Raw genomic sequence first — 22,272 nt, forward strand, 5'->3', positions numbered from 1 at the left:
ACGCCCCGTGACGTCACATATAGCAGCCGTTGCCCGGCCGGGGGGGGGAGTGTCCGGCAGGGCGGATATAGGAGAAAGGGGCGGGCCGTGCGCGAGAGCAGCTCACACAACAACAAGCGGCGTCACGTGAGGCACCGGCTGCAGCCATGAGCGTCAAACACGTGACCTGCAGGTGAGCGCGCGGGGGGGTCTCCCGGGAGACCAGAGGGGGCGGGGTACATTGTGCTGTGGGGAACCCCACCCCTCCCAATCACAGGACCCCCCTCTCCCTCTGTGCCCCCCACAGGACCCCCACACCTCCATGGTCCCCATCCCACCCTGCAGCACCCCCCTATTATACCTCACAGGACCCCCATTACCTCTCCCCCTTCTTTCCCAGCCTACAGTAACCTCCTATTATACCTCACAGGACCCCCCTCCATTACTCCCTACAGGAACCCCTCCATGGTCCCCATCCCACCTTACAGCACCCCCCCCCCCCATGCCCCTCAAATCCCCCATGACCTCCTTACAGCACCCTATTACCCTCCCCCCTTCCTTCCCACCCTACAGCACCCCCATTACCTCCTTACAGCACCCCCCATTACCCCTCCACTCCCCCTGCTTGGATGTTGGCTCTCCTGCCCGGGAGAGACGTGATCTGGGTGTCCCGGGCTGGGGAGTCGGAGCAGTTTCTGAGTACCTGGAGTCGGGAGTAAATGCACTGACTCCCGACTCCTAATACATTTATACTGTGATTAACCCCTTGTATGCCACCAGAGGCGTAGCAATAGGGGGTGCAGAGGTAGTGACCGCATCGGGTCCCTTGGGCTAGAGGGGACCCGAGAGGCCCACCCCTCAAACACAGTATTAGCTCTCTATTGGTCCTGTGCTGGTAACCATCACTTCTATAGATGCTTTGGATAGTAGTGATCACTAACACACTGCTCCCCTTCCTGCACCTCTGACTCGGGGGTGGACTTGATTGGTTTTGGTGTGTTGTATCAGTTGTTGTCTATCGCATGCTTGGTAGGGGCCCTAATGCTAAACTTGCACTGGGGCCCACAGCTTTTTATCTATGCCACTGACCAGCAGTCTCTGACCACTTAAGGACCAGAGACCGCTGGACCGCCGTACATACCCACGGGGCACGCCGCTCTCCCATCCCCGCAGGCCCACCAGGCACGCCGCTCTCCCATCCCCACAGGCCCCTTGCCTATGACTGCACAGCTCTGTGAGCTGGTCAGGAGCTGATTTCATGGAATACATACCAGTTGCCTGGCAGTCCTGCTGATCTTTGGCTGCAGTAGTGTCTGAATCACACACCAGAAAAGAGCATGCAGCTAATCCGGTCACACTTCAGTCAGAGCACCTGATCTGCTGCATGCTTGTTCAGGGTCTATGGCTAAAAGTGTTAGAGGCTGAGGATCAGCAGGAGAGTCAGGCAACTGGTATTGTTTAAAAGGAAATAAATATGGCAGCCTCCGTATATTTCTTACTTCAGTTGTCCTTTAAATTACACAGCAGTACTATACTCTACATATGCACTCTCTGCAGAGCTGTTGTGAATCCACAGGGAATGTTGTGCGCACTGATCGCAGAGGTGTTGTCTATCAGCCATAAGCCTGGTTCCACAGCCCTGGTGTGAGGAGCTCCTGGCTGTATACGTGATGCCGCAGTGCACAACCATATCTGCTATCTGTGATAAAATACTGAACTCTCAATTTTCCTGACTTTTCAGATACTTCATCCATGGAGTGTGCCGGGAGGGAAATCGCTGCCTGTTCTCACATGACCTCGCCACTAGCAAACCCTCCACCATATGCCGCTTCTACCAGAAGGGCCAGTGTGCCTACGGGACCCGCTGCAGGTAAGGAAGGCCCCCGCTCCCAGCATTTATCAGTGAGATGGGTTACCTATAACCTAAATGAAGGTGACCCTGACAGGAGGGGGGGGGGGGTGAACTTGTTGTCTGCACACAGGGGGAACTATGCTCACATGCACTCTTTCTCTGGAGGGGGAGTATGTTGTCAGTGCACAGGGAGCTCACAATGCAATCCTACCATCGTCATAGTGCAATGTCCTACCATATTATTATGTATTTATATAGCACTGACATCTTCTGCAGCACATTACAGAGTACATAGTCATGTCACTGACTGTCCTCAGAGGAGCTCACACTCTAATCCTACCATCGTCATAGTGCAATGTCCTACCATATTATTATTACAGTATGTATCAATATAGCACTGACATCTTCTGCAGCACATTACAGAGTACATAGTCATGTCACTGACTGTCCTCAGAGGAGCTCACACTCTAATCCTGCCATAGTCATAGTGTAATGTCCTACCATATTATTATTATGTATTTATATAGCACTGACCTCTTCTGCAGCACATTACAGAGTACATAGTCATGTCACTGACTGTCCTCAGAGGAGCTCACACTCTAATCCTACCATAGTCATAGTCTAATGTCCTACCATATTATTATTATTATGTATTTATATAGCACTGACATCTTCTGCAGCACATTACAGAGTACATAGTTATGTCACTGACTGTCCCCAGAGGAGTTCACACTCTAATCCTACCATAGTCATAGTGTAATGTCCTACCATATTATTATTATGTATTTATATAGCACTGACATCTTCTGCAGCACATTACAGAGCACATAGTCATGTCACTGACTGTCCTCAGAGGCGCTCACACTCTAATCCTACCATAGTCATAGTGTAATGTCCTACCATATTATTATTATGTATTTATATAGCACGGACATCTTCTGCAGCACATTACAGAGTACATAGTCATGTCACTGACTGTCCTCAGAGGAACTCACACTCTAATCCTACCATAGTCATAGCCTAATGTCCTACCATATTATTATTATGTATTTATATAGCACTGACATCTCCTGCAGCACTTTACAGAGTACATTGTCATGTCACTGACTGTCCTCAGAGGAGCTCACACTCTAATCCTACCATAGTCATAGTATAATGTCCTACCATATTATTATTATTATGTATTTATATAGCACTGACATCTCCTGCAGCACATTACAGAGTACATAGTCATGTCACTGACTGTCCTCAGAGGACCTCACACTCTAATCCTACCATAGTCATAGTGTAATGTCCTACCATATTATTATTATGTATTTATATAGCACTGACATCTTCTGCAGCACATTACAGAGTACATAGTCATGTCACTGACTGTCCTCAGAGGAGCTCACACTCTAATCCTACCATAGTCATAGTGTAATGTCCTACCATATTATTATTATGTATTTATATAGCACTGACATCTTCTGCAGCACATTACAGAGTACATAGCCATGTCACTGACTGTCCTCAGAGGACCTCACAATCTAATCCTACCATAGTTATAGTCTAATGTCCTACCATATTATTATTATGTATTTATATAGCACTGACATCTTCTGCAGCACATTACAGCGTACATAGTCATGTCACTGACTGTCCTCAGAGGAGCTCACACTCTAATCCTACCATAGTCATAGTGTAATGTCCTACTATATTATGTATTTTTCCCCTCAGGTATGACCATGTGAAGCCTTCGGGGCCTACACTTTTCACTCCTCAGGACCTTCCCTCAGCCACTGAAGTAACGGTTCCTCCTCTGTCACCCCCGGTACTGCCGGTACCTCTGCTCCAAGAAACCCAACCAGTGGCCACCAAACCTGCCCATCCAAGACGTGAGAAGAAGGGTCTGGTGCTCAGAGATCGCGGTGGGTAGCAGTCAGGCTAAAATAAAGCTGTAGAGAGAATCTCCTTTGGGGGAGTAACCAATGGAAGGAAACTGACTGGAAGATCCCCTCAGCTGTGTGTGTGGAGACTGATGGTTCCTTCAGAGCTGTACTTGTAGCAGATCCTGTATCCTAAATGGAGGGTGACAGTCTCTTGGTCTTTGTCATGTTGGTGAGATGCTCTGCTGGATTCATGCCGGCAATATTTCGGTTGGCTGTGGGGGAGCTCATCACTCAGTAATGTCTGAATACATTTGGGTGACTTTCACCAGTTTCGCCAGCATATGAACTGCATCACCAGTAGGCCTGAACGATTTTTGGAAAAAATTGAATTGAGCGATTTCTGTCCAAAATCACAATTTTTTAATTGGATTCACAATTTCCTTCAAATCAAGCTTTGTTCCCCCTCTGTGCCTGTGTATTCCCTCGCTGTACCCCCCCCCCCCCCCTCCCCTCTGGGTCTCTGTGCCCCCCTCTGGGTCTTTCTGTGCCCCCTTTGACATACCTTCCAGCACTAGTCCAGCGATTCCCGTCTATCCACTTTTCCTCCTGCTGGCTGCTGTGCATGGCATACTTCCTGTATGTCATGTGACGTACAGGAACCAGGAAGTATGCCGTGCACAGGAGCCAGCAGATGGCGATACAGGATGAACAGCGTTGGACTTGTGCGGAAGGTATTTCCAACACTGCTGATGCTGCGCGCCGCACCCACTGGGACTAGAGGGAGGTTTGAAGCCATTTCTTTAAGTTTGCCCCATGTGGAAATGATGTAATTGCAGAAATCGCCGCTTTGACGATTCCGAAATCGTGATCTTGGTGATTACGATTTTGGTTTGAATTTGATTTATCTTTTAGGTCTAATCACCAGCCTAATGACACACACACACACACACTAGATAAACACAACCGACCCCACCGATAATAATCGCCTCTGCCGAGGAGTTTAGTGTGAATACAGCAGCCTCCTCTGCAAGCAGTCAGCCTGGCAGATTGATTCAGCTGAATGCTGCAGATAGCATTATTCTCTTACTAACCCCACCCACAATGATGCTCCAACATCTCAGCCAATGCGGCAGGAGGCCAACGTGCATCTATAGCCGGAGATCACCAGAGACCACTCTAAGCAGAGCAACCAAACCGAGGCCCTGAATCAGAGAGCTGACAATACAAACCTCCACCCACAGCAGTAACACGTGGGGGTGGCGCCCTGATTGTCCGCTTGTGAATTCTGTATTTGTGCATGTTGCCTTGGTTTTTCTTCCTCTGGTTACAGCGCATTGGGTGGCACCTTTTTATTAGGGCCGGGGTCACACCGGATGAGAAATGGATCTAGATTCTGTTTAATTGGATCAGCTTGTAACATTGGGCATCAATTCTTCATACAGTTCTCTGTTCCATCACCACCTGTGGGCAGGGCTGTGAAGTCGGTACAAAAATCATCCGACTCCATAGCCGTGTCTGTGCGGGGGGTTTCTTTTGTTAAAGGGGAACTTCAGCCTAAACAAACATACTGTCATTAAGTTACATTAGTTATGTTAATTAGAATAGATAGGTAATATCATCTTTTACCGTCCCTGTTTTAAAAGAACAGACACATGTTTGTGATTCATGGGGGCAGCCATCTTTGTCATGAGGGCAGCCATCTTTTTGGTTGAAAGGAGGTGACAAGGAGCAGGAGACACAGTTCCAACTATCCTGTGTCCTGATTACCCCTCCCAGCTGCACACACTAGGCTTCAAATGTCAAATTCAAAGTGTAAAAAAAAAAAAACAATTGCACCAAAACAGCAAAACGAGAACATCAGAAATCCCATCATGCTTTGCACAGCATCAGGGGAAAAATGCCCGGGCAGTTTTTTTCTGTGCAGCTAAAAATGAGGCTTGTATAAGAGAAACAAAGTTCAGAGCTGCTGAGTAGATTTTTAGTCCGGAGGTTCACTTTAAGGGACAAGAATTAATTGGTGACGGGTGAGTATTTTGCAAAACGGACACGGCAGGCAGCCTAGTGAGATCTTGGACACGTAATGGTATTATTACAATTGAATTGGACCTTGCACAGGACAGAAGGAAACCCAGAGATATGCACCCTGTATGTGTTTAGCCTGTGTAATTCTTCCTCATTTGTGACTTATCAGGTAATTTGTAAACACAGGATGGTAACAATATGTCTGTTTCCATGAAAGTAGGAAGTAGACGCCCTGTAGATATATTGCAGGATTTGTATCAGCTGTAACAAGAAATGGTTGGCTTTAAACCATAAATGCACAGCATGGGCAGGGAATAGAGCTGTACAAATGTCCCCTTCCTCTCCTGACTCCGGGTCTCTGTGTTTCCAGACTTATCCGGCCTGACGGAGGACAAGCACCGCTCGGATCCCGCCTGCAGCCCGAGTTACAGCGGCGAAGCACAATATGACGAGCAGGCGCTGAAGCCTCACTCCTACCTACAGGCTATCTGTACGGGGCTGGAAGAGGGGGAGGCGGCCAGCCCTTATCCCGGGGACCCCCAGCAGCTGTGCCCCTATGCGGCAGCAGGGACCTGTCAGTTCGGGGTGGACTGTGCCTATCTCCATGGAGACATGTGTGACATCTGCAATCTACAAGTGCTTCACCCGTATGACCTGGAGCAGAGGAAATCACACGAGAAGGTGAGTATTGTCTGCTGATGCATGCCTGTAGCCCCGCCCACTGACCCCGCCATGCAGCCCCACCCTCTGGCCCGGTGCCTGCAGCCCCCGCCCACTGACTGGGCCCTGCAGCCCCCGCCCTCCGGCCTGGTGCCTGCAGCCCCCGCCACACGTTCATCAAAGGATACCCGAAGTCACATGAGATAGACATGTGTATGTACAGTGCCTAGCACACAAATATCTAGGCTGTGTTCCTTTTCTTCTTTCTCGGTCTGAAAGAGTTAAATATCAGGTATGTAAGTGGCTGACTCAGTCCTGACTCAGACACGAAGTGACTACAGTGTGACCCTCACTGATTAGAAATTCCAACTATAAAACACTTTCTTAGCAGAAAATGGCTTCTGGGAGACGGAAAGAGATACAAAGGGTCAATAGTTCATAGATTTTAGCTCTGGCATACTTCAATGAATGTGTCATTGAGCAAAAACAATAAAACCGTTAAAACTTAAAAAGTAGATTTAAACATAAAATAAAACTGTGGAATATCTTAAAAAGTAATTTTTAGGAGAAGAAAGATAGATACAATTGTTTTTCATTCGTTTATTTTCGCTTCGGGTGTCCTTTAAGGTTTAATTTCAGGGAACAATCGTGTCTTTGATCACATCGTTCAGATTGTATTGTATGGAAACAGAAAAGTCCTATCATTGCTGAACAATCGCATTACCGACCGGTTCCTTATTGAACTGGCCGGTCGGCATGGCAGATTTTTCCATAGGTACAATCTCAACTGGTTTTGATATTGGGAACAGTTTGGATTTCTTAATGTCCGGATGGATTGCATATGATCTTCTTCTCTTTCGATCTTCCTGATCTGATCTGGACATACGATTGTTCACTTGTAATCGCACGGTTACTGGACATCTTTGCTGTTTCACACTGAGAATCGCGATTATGCGCTGCAGTGCGATTGCGATTTCTTTTGCAATGTGATTAGTGCGCATTCGGATGTGTTCAGTGCTGCGGGGTTTGTGACATGGGGCAAAATATTCTACATGGCTAAATCGCATGAATTTCAAATAGCGCGATTTGCTACGCGATTCTTCCGGTGTTACGATATTTACTACATGAGCGCAGATGCTTAAAGAACGTCCGAGGTGAAACAATTGTATCTATTCCCCTCCTTCTAGAAATGACTTTTATAGTTATCCCACAGCCTATTTTATATTTAAATCTACTTTAAAGTTTTTACTGTTTCATGGCCTTTTTCAATGACCCATTCATTGAAGTATGCCAGAGATAAAATCTATGAACTATTGACCCCTTTTAGCTCTTCCCTACTCTCAAAAGCCATTTACTGCCAGGAAAATGTTATGTGGCTGCAATTTCTTATCAGTGTCGGTTATGTTATTGTCCAACTCAATCCCAACCCGGACAGAAACTGTCACTTACCTGATTTTTTTTTTTTTTTTTTTTCCCTTTCAGGCAGAGAAAGGGGAAAAAAGGAACACAGCGTAGTTATTTGTGTGCTAGGCACTGTACATACACACGTCTATCTTATCATGTCCCCTCAGATGTCCTTTAAATTCAGCATGACGACACTTTTTCGATCAGGCACAATTGCATGGCAGTTGTGTGAACATCCCTATGTGTAAACAGAGTGCCGTGTGAAACGGGCCTGAGAGTTGAGCTGAGCGATGTGGCCCCGATGTACATGGCTGACTATTTAGAAATGGTGTTGCTTTTACTGACTGGCTACATACTCCTAGCTACTCTGCATGTAAATGAGACGGCTGTAACCGCATGAGAGGGGGATAACTTACCTGTGCGGCCGTCTGATCCAATGCGTCTCACGTCGCTCTCCACGTTACTCCCATGTTTTCACCTTCCGGATTGAAGGAGGAAGAGTGGGAGTGACATGAGTGAGACGTGACTTGGGACGCATCAAATCAGACGGCTGCACGGGTAAGTTAAACCCCCCCCCCCCTTCCTGCGGTCTCGGCCGTCTCATTTAAACTTTGATGCGTAGCTGATGTGCCTACATCGATGTACATAGCTCCTTGGTAAATCATCATCTAGAAATTGTGCTCCTGTATTTTTCTGCCACACAATGATCTCTGCGTCTCTGTCTCTCTAGCTCTGATGCCTGTGTGTCTGTCTCTCTAGCTCTGATGTCTGTGTGTCTGTCTCTCTGGCTCTGTATGATTGTACTCCTCTCTAGTTGTGTCCTGTATGTTTCTGCCACAGTGATCTCTGCGTCTCTCTAGCTCTGATCTGTGTCTCTCTAGTTCTGTATGAGTGTACTCCTCTCTAGTGTCCTGTATGTTTCTGCCACACAGTGATCTCTGCGTCTCTGTCTCTCTAGCTCTGATCTCTGCGTCTGTGTCTCTCTGGCTCTGTATGATTGTATTCCTCTCTAGTTGTGTCCTGTATGTTTCTGCCACACAGTGATCTTTCTCTCTAGCTCTGATCTGTGTGTCTCTGTGTCTCTGGCTCTGTATGATTGTATTCCTCTCTAGTTGCACTCCTGTATGTTTCTGCCACACATTGATCTGTCTCTCTAGCTCTGGTGTCTGCGTCTCTCTAGCTCTGATCTCTGCCTCTCTGTGTCTCTCTGGCTCTGTATGATTGTACTCCCCTCTAGTTGTGTCCTGTATGTTTCTGCCACACAGTGATCTCTGCGTCTCTCTGTCTCTCTAGCTCTGATGCCTGTGTGTCTGTCTCTCTAGCTCTGATCTGTGTCTCTCTAGTTCTGTATGAGTGTACTCCTCTCTAGTGTCCTGTATGTTTCTGCCACACAGTGATCTCTGCGTCTCTGTCTCTCTAGCTCTGATGCCTGTGTGTCTCTGTCTCTCTAGCTCTGATCTGCGTCTGTCTCTCTAGCTCTGATCTGTGTCTCTCTGGCTCTGTATGACTGTACTCCTCTCGTTGCGCTCCTGTATGTTTCTGCCACACATTGATCTCTCTCGTCTCTCTGTCTCTCTAGCTCTGTATGATTGTATTCCTCTCTAGTTGCGCTCCTGTATGTTTCTGCCACACATTGATCTCTCTCGTCTCTCTGTCTCTCTAGCTCTGTATGATTGTATTCCTCTCTAGTTGCGCTCCTGTATGTTTCTGCCACACATTGATCTATCTCTCTGTCTCTCTAGCTCTGATCTCTGCCTCTCTGTCTCTCTGGCTCTGTATGATTGTACTCCCCTCTAGTTGTGTCCTGTATGTTTCTGCCACACAGTGATCTCTGCGTCTCTCTGTCTCTCTAGCTCTGATGCCTGTGTGTCTGTCTCTCTAGCTCTGATCTGTGTCTCTCTAGTTCTGTATGAGTGTACTCCTCTCTAGTGTCCTGTATGTTTCTGCCACACAGTGATCTCTGCGTCTCTGTCTCTCTAGCTCTGATGCCTGTGTGTCTCTGTCTCTCTAGCTCTGATCTGCGTCTGTCTCTCTAGCTCTGATCTGTGTCTCTCTGGCTCTGTATGACTGTACTCCTCTCGTTGCGCTCCTGTATGTTTCTGCCTCACATTGATCTCTGCGTCTCTGTCTCTCTAGCTCTGATGTCTGTGTGTCTCTCTGGCTCTGTATGATTGTATTCCTCTCTAGTTGTGTCCTGTATGTTTCTGCCACACAGTGATCTCTCTCTCTAGCTCTGATCTGTGTGTCTCTGTCTCTCTAGCTCTGATCTGTGTCTCTCTGGCTCTGTATGATTGTATTCCTCTCTAGTTGCGCTCCTGTATGTTTCTGCCACACATTGATCTCTCTGTCTCTCTAGCTCTGGTGTCTGCGTCTCTCTAGCTCTGATCTCTTCCTCTCTGTGTCTCTCTGGCTCTGTATGACTGTACTCCTCTCGTTGCGCTCCTGTATGTTTCTGCCACACATTGATCTCTCTCGTCTCTCTGTCTCTCTAGCTCTGTATGATTGTATTCCTCTCTAGTTGCGCTCCTGTATGTTTCTGCCACACATTGATCTATCTCTCTGTCTCTCTAGCTCTGATCTCTGCCTCTCTGTCTCTCTGGCTCTGTATGATTGTACTCCTCTCTAGTTGCGCTCCTGTATGTTTCTGCCACACATTGATCTCTGCGTCTCTGTCTCTCTAGCTCTGATGCCTGTGTCTCTGTCTCTCTAGCTCTGATCTGTGTCTCTCTGGCTCTGTATGATTGTACTCCCCTCTAGTTGCGCTCCTGTATGTTTCTGCCACACATTGATCTCTGCGTCTCTGTCTCTCTAGCTCTGTATGGCGGCGTTTGAGCTGGACATGGAGAAGGCCTTTGCCTTTCAGGCCAGCCAGGACAAGGTGTGCAGCATCTGCATGGAGGTTGTATATGACAAGGCCTCACCATTGGAGCGACGGTTTGGCATCCTCTCCAGCTGCAATCACACCTACTGCTTGTCCTGCATCCGGCAGTGGAGATGCGCCAAACAGTTTGAGAACCCCGTCATAAAGTGAGTGTCCGGCCGTAGGGCCCCCGAATGTGCATGTTACATATTAAAGCTGAGTGAGGGGAACTTAAAGGGGCACTATGATGAAATATATTACAACTGTGCTAGCATATACGTGATGGGAAAGGCATTACTTGTTTAGCAGAGTTTTCTGTTTATAAGCCTTGTAGAAGTGCTGAATTACAACATGTGACAGCTGCTCTCCTGTCAGCGTGGAGTCTCCTCCCCTCTTGGTCTCCCGTCAGTAAGGCTACTTGCTGACGTGGAGTCTCCTCCCCTCTGGGTCTCCTGTTTGTAAGGCTGCTTACTGACGTGGAGTCTCCTCCCCTCTTGGCTTCTCGTCAGTAAGGCTGCTTACTGACGTGGAGTCTCCTCCCCTCTTGGTCTCCCATCAGTAAGGCTGTTCACTTTATTTTGTGTTGGGTCGTCATAACTCTATATTCCGTCTTCATACATTGTGTTTATTTTCAGATCGTGTCCAGAATGTCGTGTGATATCGGAGTTTGTGATCCCCAGCGTTTATTGGGTGGAAGATCAGACCAAAAAGAACGAGCTTATTGAAGCCTTCAAGCAAGGAATGGGGTAATTATGATTGTTTCATAAAGGTGCCACATATTCCGTGGCGCTGTACAAAGTAAGAAACCCATGGGGTACATAATATAGACAATGGTGTACACAAAGCCTAGAATTGGTAAACCTAGTATTTACATTGACAAATGTAATGGGATGACCAAAATGAGAAGGGGGGAGTAGTATGCAATATTCACACCTAGAGGTAGTGTGTCTTTAAGTTCTCTAGTAAGGAGCCCAACTTGACCAGAGAATGAAGGGTAATGGATGCTTGTCGGAAAAAGTGAGTTTTGAGGGAGCGTTTAAGAATTTTAAAGGTTAGAGTGATTGATTGTGTTCTGGAAGGGATTCCAGAGGAGGAGTGAAGCATGTGAGAAATCTTGTTTACGTGAATGTGAGGAGGTGATTCTAGAGGACAGAAGAAGCTTGTGTGCAGATGTGAGATGTACAGGGGAGAGAGATTGTGGAGAGCTTTGTAGGTTGGCTACAGAACTGGATCCTTTAGTTAACCACTTCACAGGCTGTTTTACCCTTCCTACCAACAATAATTATTCACCTTTCAGTCTTCCTCTCATTCATTTGGCCATAACTTTATCACTGCTTATCACACCTAAATAATGACTTTGTAAATTGTAAAGTGAAAACAAAAAAAATACTTTCTCAAGTTCCACCCCCTATAGTTTTAAAATAAACATTCTACTATAGAAAAAAGTACATACTACTATATAGTATATACTATAGAGAAAACCCACACATTTTATTTGCCCAGTTGTCCTGGCCACATTTAAATGATGTCACTAGTACAATGTATGGAAACAATATAATAATTGGAAATTAAGATGTATTTTCTTTTATTCTGCTTTTTTCCCCTCATTGTACCCTATCAATAATTACAAGCCCTTAGTTGCTAAATTAACAGTAATATACCCTCATGATATCGCTTTTCTTTCGGTGTATAAAACACTTTTTCTTCCCCAAGACTTGTTGGGGTTACCCCAGTACATGCATGGCGCTGGGGTTACAGTAGCTGCACCAATATGGAAGTACAGAGTCCACCATCCACAGGAAGACCCTGAGCTGCATAGTGGCTGAAGGCCACCGTGTTCAGCTTTGTCAGAAGATGGACAGAGGAGGAAGAGGAATGCGTGGGGAAGCAGGCCGGACTGAGAAGGAAGGGGTGTGGCACTGGGCGGGTAACAGCTGAACTGTTAGTGCGGTGTAGCTTAGCTGGGAGGGCAGCAGGGTGTTAATTCAGTGAAGCTTAGAAATGTTTTTTTTTTTTTTTTTCTCTTTTTTGTCAGGGGTACATAAGATGCCCTTGCCCTATAGACATACTGAGGTTTATTATTCCCCCCCCCCCCCTCCCCCCAACTTTAAACCTAGGGGACGGGATAGGAGGGGGTTAATTTATTTTTATTTAATTTATGTAGTGTGAAATTTGTTTTTTGCCACTAGATGTCGCCACACATCTTGTTCTAGTGCAGTATGGCGTTTTGGAGAGGCACACCTTACCGTAAGTGATTTGGGTGCATAGCCAGGATGCAAAAGCTCACATCAGTCCTGCATGAGAAAAATCCAAGTTCGGCTAGCACACCAATGTCCATTTTCCAGGATGTTTTATTCATTATTGTATGTATAACATGACCATTGTTTCGGGGCTACGGAGGGTCCCCTTCATCAGATACAGTGCAGACATTCTCTGATGAAGGGAACCCGCCGTGGCCCTGAAACAATTGTCATGTTGTGCATACAGTACTACAGTAGTGACTTAGGTGGGAGGGCAGCAGGGGGTTAGTGTAGTGTAGCTGGGCTGTATAGCTTGGAGACACCTAAACCTAGGTGTGTCTTGTATTTTGAAAAAATATGTTACATATTAAAGCTGAATCCCTTGCGTAACTTTTTTTTTTTTTTTTTTTCCTGCGGTCACTTTTTCTTGTTTTTTTATTATGGTATTTATGGGAGGGGGCGGGGTAGAAGGGGGTTTAATTTTATTTTATTTTTTGCCACTGTCTCCACACATTTTTGTTCTGTGAGCTCTGAACAGAGTTCGGGCAGTGTTTGTAATGGAAAGATCATGGCCTCAACAAGAAGCCAATGATCTTTCCTGTAACAGGCATTTTGATTGGCTCAGGAAACGCACACTACACGACAGCGCAAGATTCAAGCGACACATTCAAACTTTAAAACGTTTCAAGGCGTAAAGTTTGCAGTCAGAGGTTAGTGGGCAGCCAATGAAGAGCCTGACAGAGAGGAGCAGCAGAGGAAGAGCGAGAGGAGAGATGAATGAGACCAGCAGCTGAGATCAGTACAGATTGGAGCGGGGCCAGTCTGTTAGAAGGTAGAGAGAAGCAGCAGAGGAGGAGCGAGAGGAGAGATGAATGAGACCAGCAGCTGAGATTAGTACAGATTGGAGCGGGGCCAGTCTGTTAGAAGGTAGTCCACAAAGTAGTACGTTGCAGTAGTACAGACAAGATATTATAAGAGCATGTATTAATGTTTTATTGTGTCCTGAGTGACACAAGGTCGGATGCGAGATATGATTTTTGAGTTGGACATGACAGGAGCTGGTTAGGGAGTGACTGTGAGGAATAAAGAAGAGAGAGAAAGGAGTTGAATATTACCCCTTAGCACCGTGCTTTGGGAACTGAAGTTATAGGGTGTCACAGGGCCCCTAGTGGCCAGACCGCAAATTGCCTTCCAATCGGTTTCAGCACACAGACCATGCAAGCTGTGGTCACAGGCGGTGCGCAGAAACCGCTGGAATTTGGGCAGCAGACCGGCTAGAAGGGAGCCTGTGAGGTACGGTAATTACAAATTACACACTATTTCAGGGTATAACTGCCACCACCTCTGTTACCATGGGACAGAGGAGCCCACTGACTGGCTGAGTCTAGATCTACAAATAAAAACGGTTAAAACACGCTGTATTCTGTCTAGCTAGCGACAATAGTAGCGACTCTCCAGAGACCCGGGTTCAGTTTCTGTGTACGGCTGAATACTAGGGTAGCGGAATAAACAAACTGACGTTAGCGTTGGTTTATTAAAATGCAATATAAATAATTAATATATACAGACAATCGTTAAAATCAACAATTATAGAGACAAATGATAACACAGTCTAGATAATAAAAATGGAGAAAAAACGGATACTTAAAGTTCGTGGAAATATGTCCTTTCTGGGAGAATCGGAGCACATGGAAAATGTCCTTTGTTTCAGCCCAGGAAAATGGCCGCCAGCCACATGGTCCTCTGGCTGGCTCGATCAGGTGATGGTACACAGGGGAGGACTGAATTGCCCGGCCAGCTCATTTAGGCCTCTTTCCACGGACTGTTGAGCTGTGTGCTCAGCAAGCAGTTACCAGGCAGCAGTGAGCAGATATCATGCAGGAACAAGCAGTTACCAGGCAGCAGTGAGCAGTTACCAGGCAGCAGTGAGCAGTTACCAGGCAGCAGCGAGCAGTTGCCAGGCAGCAGTGAGCAGTTGTGAGAGTTTGAGAGGCATTTCACAGCCTAACAGTTCGTGGAAAAGAGGCCTTACTTTTAATTGAGCTGAGTTCAGAGGCGGGCTTCCAGAGTCGGCCCCCGGGCCGGATTATGGTAATCGCATCTGGGCAGGGGCTTTCACAAGCCCCATAACCCTGACATGTTCTCTAGGCCGACCTACGCGGCCGGCACACAAATAATAATTACATATTATCGATCCCCAGAACCTACCGATTAATATGATACCTTTGGATGCGGGTGCTAGGGCGTATGGTTACCGAGGGGCCCATAACTCCTTAACCAAAGGAGGTATGATTATGATTTGTATACCGAGACGTTGGTCCAATTTCAACGGATCCGAATGCACTCCTCCCACCTCTGGGTGATACTCGGTTTTCCTTTAATAAGCAGAAATCATAATTCACATGCATCCTATCCCTTTTGAGCCATGGAGACGCTTTGTCTGGAGAGCAGGCGGAAGCCCCATTTGCTTGTCAATTCACATTGAGGTGTGAGCTGTGAGCTCATCCTGTCTTTTCCAAAGGCAGGACACTGGCCATCTGCTTGCTGTTGTGGGAGCTTCACACCTGGTGTATCTGGCCAGGAAGGCCTCTTGGTACTCAATTATCATCTGAGTGAGATCAGCTTGGACAACCTGAGAAGCTTAAGCCAAGGGCCAGATCCCAGTCATATGCTAATTACAAATCACAGGTCTTTTCAGTGAGCATACTTGCTCTTATGAAAAGAACTCCGCTAACTCCTATAAAGACAGCAGATACCCCCAGGCTTGACTGCCTGGTATCCACAGACATTAGATTCTGATCTGGCAACGCAACAATCGAGGCAGGAAACCGATTGCGTTTTCTGGTCTGACAGCTCGTCCGTCACATAGGGGTGTTAACATTTTATTGTTATATCAGGCAGAGAGGTGGAAAGATGATTAGTTCTATTTGACTCCTATTAAGTTTTAAGAAGCGAGAGGACATGAAAGAGGATATGGCAGACAAGCAGTCAGGAACATGTGTGGAGGGAATTGAGGTCTGGGGCTGAGAGGTAGTTGTGTATTGTCTGCATATAAGTTGTATTGAAAGCCGAATAAGTTACCAAGGCCGTGCATGTAGAAGGATAAGAGGAGAGGACTGAGGACGGAGCCTAGAGGTATCCCTACGGACAAAGGATGAGGAGAGGAGGTCTGACCTGAGTAAGAGACAGTGAAAGACCTTCCAGAGAGATGGGAAGATATCCAGGAAAGAGTGAGGTCCTTTACTCCTACAGATCCTTCCATCTATAGGAATAAAGTGTGGTCAACAGTATCAAATGTTGATGTCAGATCAAGGAGTATGGAATGGCCTTTGGCTTTAGCTGTGAGAAGATCGTTGGCCACTTTAGGAAGAGCTGTTTCTGTGGAGTGGTTACAATTAGAGTTGGGCGAACAGTTCGGCTGTGTTAGCCGAACTGCAGCCGAACTGTTCGGCTGCCCAACCTGTCATTTTGCTGTGGCTCTTACTACTTCCGGGTCGCAATGACCCGGAGTAGTACGTCTGCGCTGGCCCGGTGGAGCGCGTCCTAGATCGTGCTCCCGTTGCCGGGCACTCTCTGCGCATGTGTGTGACGTCACTCATGACGTCACACACATGCGCAGAGTGCCCGGCAACGGGAGCGCGATCTAGGACGCGCTCCGCCGGGCAAGCGCAGACGTACTACTCCGGGTCATTGCGACCCGGAAGTAGTAAGAGCCACAGCAAAATGACAGGTTGGGCAGCCGAACAGTTCGGCTGCAGTTCGGCTAACACAGCCGAACTGTTCGCCCAACTCTAGTTACAATTACATAGTTACATAGTTATTTTGGTTGAATAAAGACATACGTCCATCGAGTTCAACCAGTATAAAGTACAACACCAGCCTGCTCCCTCACATATCCCTGTTGATGGAATTGATCAAGCAGGGAGTTGGTACATAAATATACTGGTTTAGTTCAGCATGATTGTGTCGTTCAAGTCGTTAAGATGCAAATGGGAGAAGTGACACAGGGCGGTAGTTGGTGAGTGCGGTGGCATCCTAAGCTAGCTTTCTAAGTATTTGTGTCACAACAGCTTATTTGAGTGAGGACAGAAAGATGCCAGTGGAGAGGGACAGGTTAGGGATAGCACCGCTGACTTGGGGGGACCAGGTACTCTGGCAGCTGACCCTCTATTTCCTATTAACCTCCTTGGCGGTAATCCCGAGCTAGGGTCAGGGCAAAAAACTGCAGCTAAGGGGGGGTAATCCCGACCTGTGCTCGGGGTATCTGCCGGAGGCTGTATGCAGAGCAAAGCGCGCAGCGGGAGCGTTTCTGCATACCTCCCGGAGATCCCAACATCGGCTGGCATTCTTCTTCCTCTCTGCTAACCACAAGAAAATGTAAGGGTTAAGCTTGGTGTTGAGCACGCATACAAGTCTGGCTGTGCAAAACTTACCTTACCTTAACGTCCATTGTGTTCTGCTACTGTGCATTAACTTGGGGGCACTGCATGGGAAAGGAGTGACGTATGGGTCACCCCGAGGCTCAGGGCTGTTTCACACACATCACTCCAGAAGGGGGGGAGGACAGGCACAGACAGCCCACTCCAGGGCTCACACCACCTAGAGCAAGCCATCCACCACCTGCCTCCAAAGGATAGAGATTGCAAAATGCTTACTACAAGAAAATGTATGCGTGCTCAAACACCAAGCTTAACCCTTACAAGTCTGGCTGTGCAAATCTGGCTAAATTGGCTTATCAAGAGGCATTGCTCATGCAAAATTGCATTTTCTTTCGCATGCCAAACTTTGCAGGGTCAAAAACCAATACCGCGAAGCGGTCGCCCTGCGGGAATTAGTTCATGCCACATTAGCACTATCCAGGAGCGCCACGGGGAGGCTTCCCAATGCCCCCATTGGGAAGGACATTGGGAATCCTCCCCGTGGCGCTCCTGGATAGTGCTAATGTAGCATGAACTTATTCCCGCAGGGCGACCGCTTTGCAGTATTGGTTTTATGACCCTGCATAGTTTGGCATGCGAAAGCAAATGCATATTTGCATGAGCATTGCCTCATGAATAGCCAATTAGGCCAGATTTGCACAGCCAGACTTGTTAGGGTTAAGCTTGGTGTTGAGCACGACTAAATTTTCCTCAGGTAAGCATTCTTCTTCCTCTCCTCCGGGGCTCTGCTTCCTCCTGATGAGATCGCCGGCTGTCTTCATGACGACAGCCGGCAATCTCACTTTAGAGTTGCAGCGCCACCCAGAGGATGGGTGCATAACTGCAGCGCTGGAGCCAGGGAGGTGAGTGATTACTGGGGCTGTGCAGATCTCCCGGGCAGCATAATTTTTCAAGGTTTTAGGGTCTGAAAGGGTGCAAAAAAAATTGCACCGCTTTTAGATCCTAAAATCCAGAAAGAATCAGAATGCCAAGGGGGTTGTAGAGTATAAATGTCCTGACTGTATTTCCTGCTCCCGTGATGACCGGTCGGGTCTCTGTGTTTCAGGAAGAAGGCCTGTAAGTACTTTGATCAGGGGCGTGGCACCTGCCCATTTGGAGGGAAGTGTCTGTACCTTCATGCGTACCCCGATGGGACCCGAGCGGACCCCGAGAAGCCCCGCAAGCAGCTGGGATCGGAAGGCAACGTGCGGGTAAGACTTCTGCTCACATGGGGGATGCTGCAAGTTCTGTATGTAAATGCTGGAAAATGGAGGAACTGAATCCCTAACCATTGTGAGACAATGGAAAGCCCCCTGATAGTGCAGTATGTGGCATTGGGCAATACTGAACAATTAGAAATCGTGAAATGATACAAAGGAGAATTACCACCAAGGTAACCACAGATTGGGCAGGTGGGGAGATCAGACCCAACCCCACTCGGGTTAAGATGTCGCGCTACAGAAATGTTGAAAAATCACCGGGGAGGGGGGGGGGGGGTTAGGGGTGTAACATCACTCTACCAAGGGTGGACTACTGGTAACTGAACAGAGGCACCAAAATAGAGCAAAATCTACTAAAAACTGTTTAGAAAAAAGAGCGGTATTGGTGGACACAGCAAGTTGAGATTCAGCATTAAATAACACTTTAACCTCCCTAGCGTTCTGGACGAGCTGTGATGTGCTCGTCCAGAGACGCTAGAGGGCACCGCTCAGGCCGATTTGAATAATTTTTATTTTTTTTTTTAAATACGCAGCAAGCACTTTGCTTGCTGTGTGTCCTACCCGATCGCTGACGATCCGCCTCTACCCGACGCGAAAGAGGCCCCCCCCCCGCAAACCCCGTGCGCAGCCTGGTCAATCGCCGCCAGGCTGCACTTTGGGGTGGATCGGGAGTCCCTGTGACGTCATGACGTCACTCCGTTCATCGCCATGGCGACGGGGGAAGCCCTCAAGGAAATCCCGTTCAGAACAGGATTTCCTTATGGGCGTGATCGCCGGCGGCGATCAGAAGGGTGGGAGGGAAGGAGCTGAACGGGGAGAATCCATTTAGCTAGCGCTAGCCTAGCTACATGATATTAAAAAAAAACGGGCGAAAAAAAAAAAAAACCCTCACATGGCTGCGGGAATCAGAACGCCCAGCAGGTTAAAGAAAACTTGTATCATAAAAAAGTGCCTCTGGGGGGTACTCGCCTCGGGTGGGGGAAGCCTCCGGATCCTATCGAGGCCTCCCCCATCCTCCTCCGTCCCACGGCGGTCTCGTTTGGCCCCCTCCGAACAGCGGGGATTTAAATATTTACTACTCCGGCGCAGTAGCGGCCCTCTGCTCGGGATCGGGTGGAAATAGTCGATCCCAGTCCAGCTATTTCCGGCTGATTCCGAGCCGTGCCTGCGCTGGAGCCGGAGAAAGTAAATATTGCAGCCGCTACCGTGCCTGCGCCACAGCAGGACAAATTGTCTGCTGTGACTTCGGAGGGGCCCAGCGAGACCGCCGTGGGATGGGGGAAGCCTCCATTGGATCCAGAGGCTTTCCCCCTCCCGAGTTAAGTATCGCCAGGGGAACTTTTTTTTTTTTGTTTTGTTTTTTTTTTGTTACCGAGTCTCTTTAATCTGAAGTTCCTGACAGGCAATGTGATTTGCAGGTATTGATCTGCTTCTTCAGGCAATAAAAGTATCTTATCTGAACTCTCTGCCAAAAAAAAGTCATTTATGGCTGAGAGTTCAGGCAAGCTGCTCCTTTTATTACCTGAAGAAGCGGATGAATACCAGCGAAACGTGTTACCTGTTTGGAGGTTATGATTTAAGGTGTTATTTATGCTGGGTCTTTTTTTGGGGAAGTCCACCAATACCTCCCACTTTGAACTGTCTGAGTATTTTACTGTATTGTGGCGCCTCTGACAGTTGTGAAGGGCTGCAGGTATATAGTGTGGTCACATGGCTTTGTCATGTGATCAGACAGCTGCGTGCTCCACAATCCTAGGACTTCCAGCCCGTGAAATGATCGGTATTGGGCCTCTTGCACACCACATGCGTTTCCGATTGTTGTTTTTTTTCCCTCCGATTTAAAAAAAAAAAAAGTAACAGCATGCAGTATGTTTTTTTTTTTTTTTTTTTTTTTTTTTTAATTGGAATCAAAAATCTGATCCGATAAAAAATCGGAATTGCATGTAGTGTGCAAGAGGCCTCATTCAGTAACAGCTTCCGCAGTGCGGTTATGTCGTTGCAGCGGTATAAGTTGGCGCTATATAAATGTCCTGTCTGATAATATCTTCTCTCTCTCTCGCCAGTTCTTCAATGCGGTCAGACTGTGGGATTTTATTGAAGATCGGGAGAATCGCAGCGTTCCGCCCACGGATGACAGCGTCACGGAGCTCGGGGACCTCTTCATGCACCTCTCCGCTGGGGGCCCGGGCGCCGCCTCCTCCTGAGTAGTTATTAGCGATGTAGACGCGGTGTATACGGAGGAGGGGCGGCAGGTCTAAGTGTCCTTCCAATAATGAAATAAAGAACACTATCGCTCTTCCACGCCCGCCGGTCACAGTATTCTGCAGATCTAAGGGGGGGGGTCTGAAGAATTTTATTTAACAGTCAACTTCTAGCCAGCATTAAACTTATTCCTTTTGTTAATTGTCTCATTATTTTTTTTTCTCATCCTCCCTTCTGCAGATAGATAGTAAGGCCCGGTGCAAACCAAAACCCGCTAGCAGATCCGCAAGATGCTAGCAGATTTTGAAACGCTTTTTATTTTTCTGTAGCGTTTCAGCTAGCGGTTTGCGGTTTTGGGAAGCGTTTTTGTGTAGCAGATGTCATATATTGTTACAGTAAACCTGTTACTGAACAGCTTCTGTAACAAAAACGCCCGCAAAACCGCTCTGAACTGCCGTTTTTCAGAGCGGTTTGCTGTTTCCTATACTTAACATTGAGGCAGAAACGCCTCCACAATCCAAAATCTGCAGCAGCCCGGGAGTATGCGTTTCTGCAAAACGTCTCCCGCTCTGGTGTGCACCACCCCATTGAGATACATTGATCAAGTGTATCCGCACCCGCAAGCGGCTGCAAAAATGCCAAAAAACCTGCTCGGTGTGCACCAGCCCTTACTGCAGGAAGTGCTGCAATGTTGTGCGTCTGAGGCCTCTGACTCAGATCCATGATTCCCATCTGGGGTCTGGAGTGATGTCACACGTGGGTAGTGCAGCTGTGAAGCCTCAGACCCCTGACTCAGATCTGCTGATTCCCTTCTGGGGTCTGGAGTGATGTCACATGTGGGTAGTGCAGCTGTGAGACCTCAGACCTCTGACTCAGATCTGCTGATTCCCTTCTGGGGTCTGTAGTGATGTCACACGTGGGAGTGCAGCTGTGAGACCTCAGACCCCTGACTCAGATCTGCTGATATCCTTCTGGGGTTTGGAGTGATGTCACATGTGGGTAGTGCAGCTGTGAGACCTCAGATCCATGATTCCCATCTGGGGTCTGGAGTGATGTCACATGTGGGTAGTGCAACTGTGAGACCTCAGACCTCTGACTCAGATCTGCTGATTCCCATCTGGGGTCTGGAGTGATGTCACACGTGGGAGTGCAGCTGTGAGACCTCAGACCCCTGACTCAGATCTGCTGATTCCCTTCTGGGGTCTGGAGTGATGTCACATGTGGGTAGTGCAGCTGTGGGGCATCAGACCCCTGACTCAGATCTGCTGATATCCTTCTGGGGTCTGGAGTGATGTCACATGTGGGTAGTGCAGCTGTGGGGCATCAGACCCCTGACTCAGATCTGCTGATTCCCTTCTGGGGTTTGTAGTGATGTCACATGTGGGTAGTGCAGCTGTGAGACCTCAGACCTCTGCCTCAGATCTGCTGATTCCCTTCTGGGGTCTGTAGTGATGTCACATGTGGGTAGTGCAGCTGTGGGGCATCAGACCTCTGACTCAGCTCTCCACTCCTCGCTAACAGGGATGGTCAATGTGACACAAATG

General features: G+C 47.7%; 1 protein-coding gene across 1 annotated transcript; it reads left to right on the forward strand.

The window, feature by feature from the left end:
* Positions 1-20,929, forward strand: MKRN2 (makorin ring finger protein 2). Its single transcript, XM_068251797.1, has 8 exons — positions 1-172; positions 1,721-1,849; positions 3,551-3,741; positions 6,095-6,405; positions 10,601-10,815; positions 11,284-11,394; positions 18,373-18,517; positions 20,590-20,929. The coding sequence occupies exons 1-8, from the start codon at positions 147-149 to the stop codon at positions 20,728-20,730; spliced, it is 1,269 nt and encodes a 422-aa protein (XP_068107898.1). The 5' UTR covers positions 1-146; the 3' UTR covers positions 20,731-20,929.
* Positions 20,930-22,272: the final 1,343 nt, after the last annotated feature.

This window comes from Hyperolius riggenbachi, chromosome 9, assembly GCF_040937935.1.
Source record: "Hyperolius riggenbachi isolate aHypRig1 chromosome 9, aHypRig1.pri, whole genome shotgun sequence".
Taxonomy (NCBI): domain Eukaryota; kingdom Metazoa; phylum Chordata; class Amphibia; order Anura; family Hyperoliidae; genus Hyperolius; species Hyperolius riggenbachi.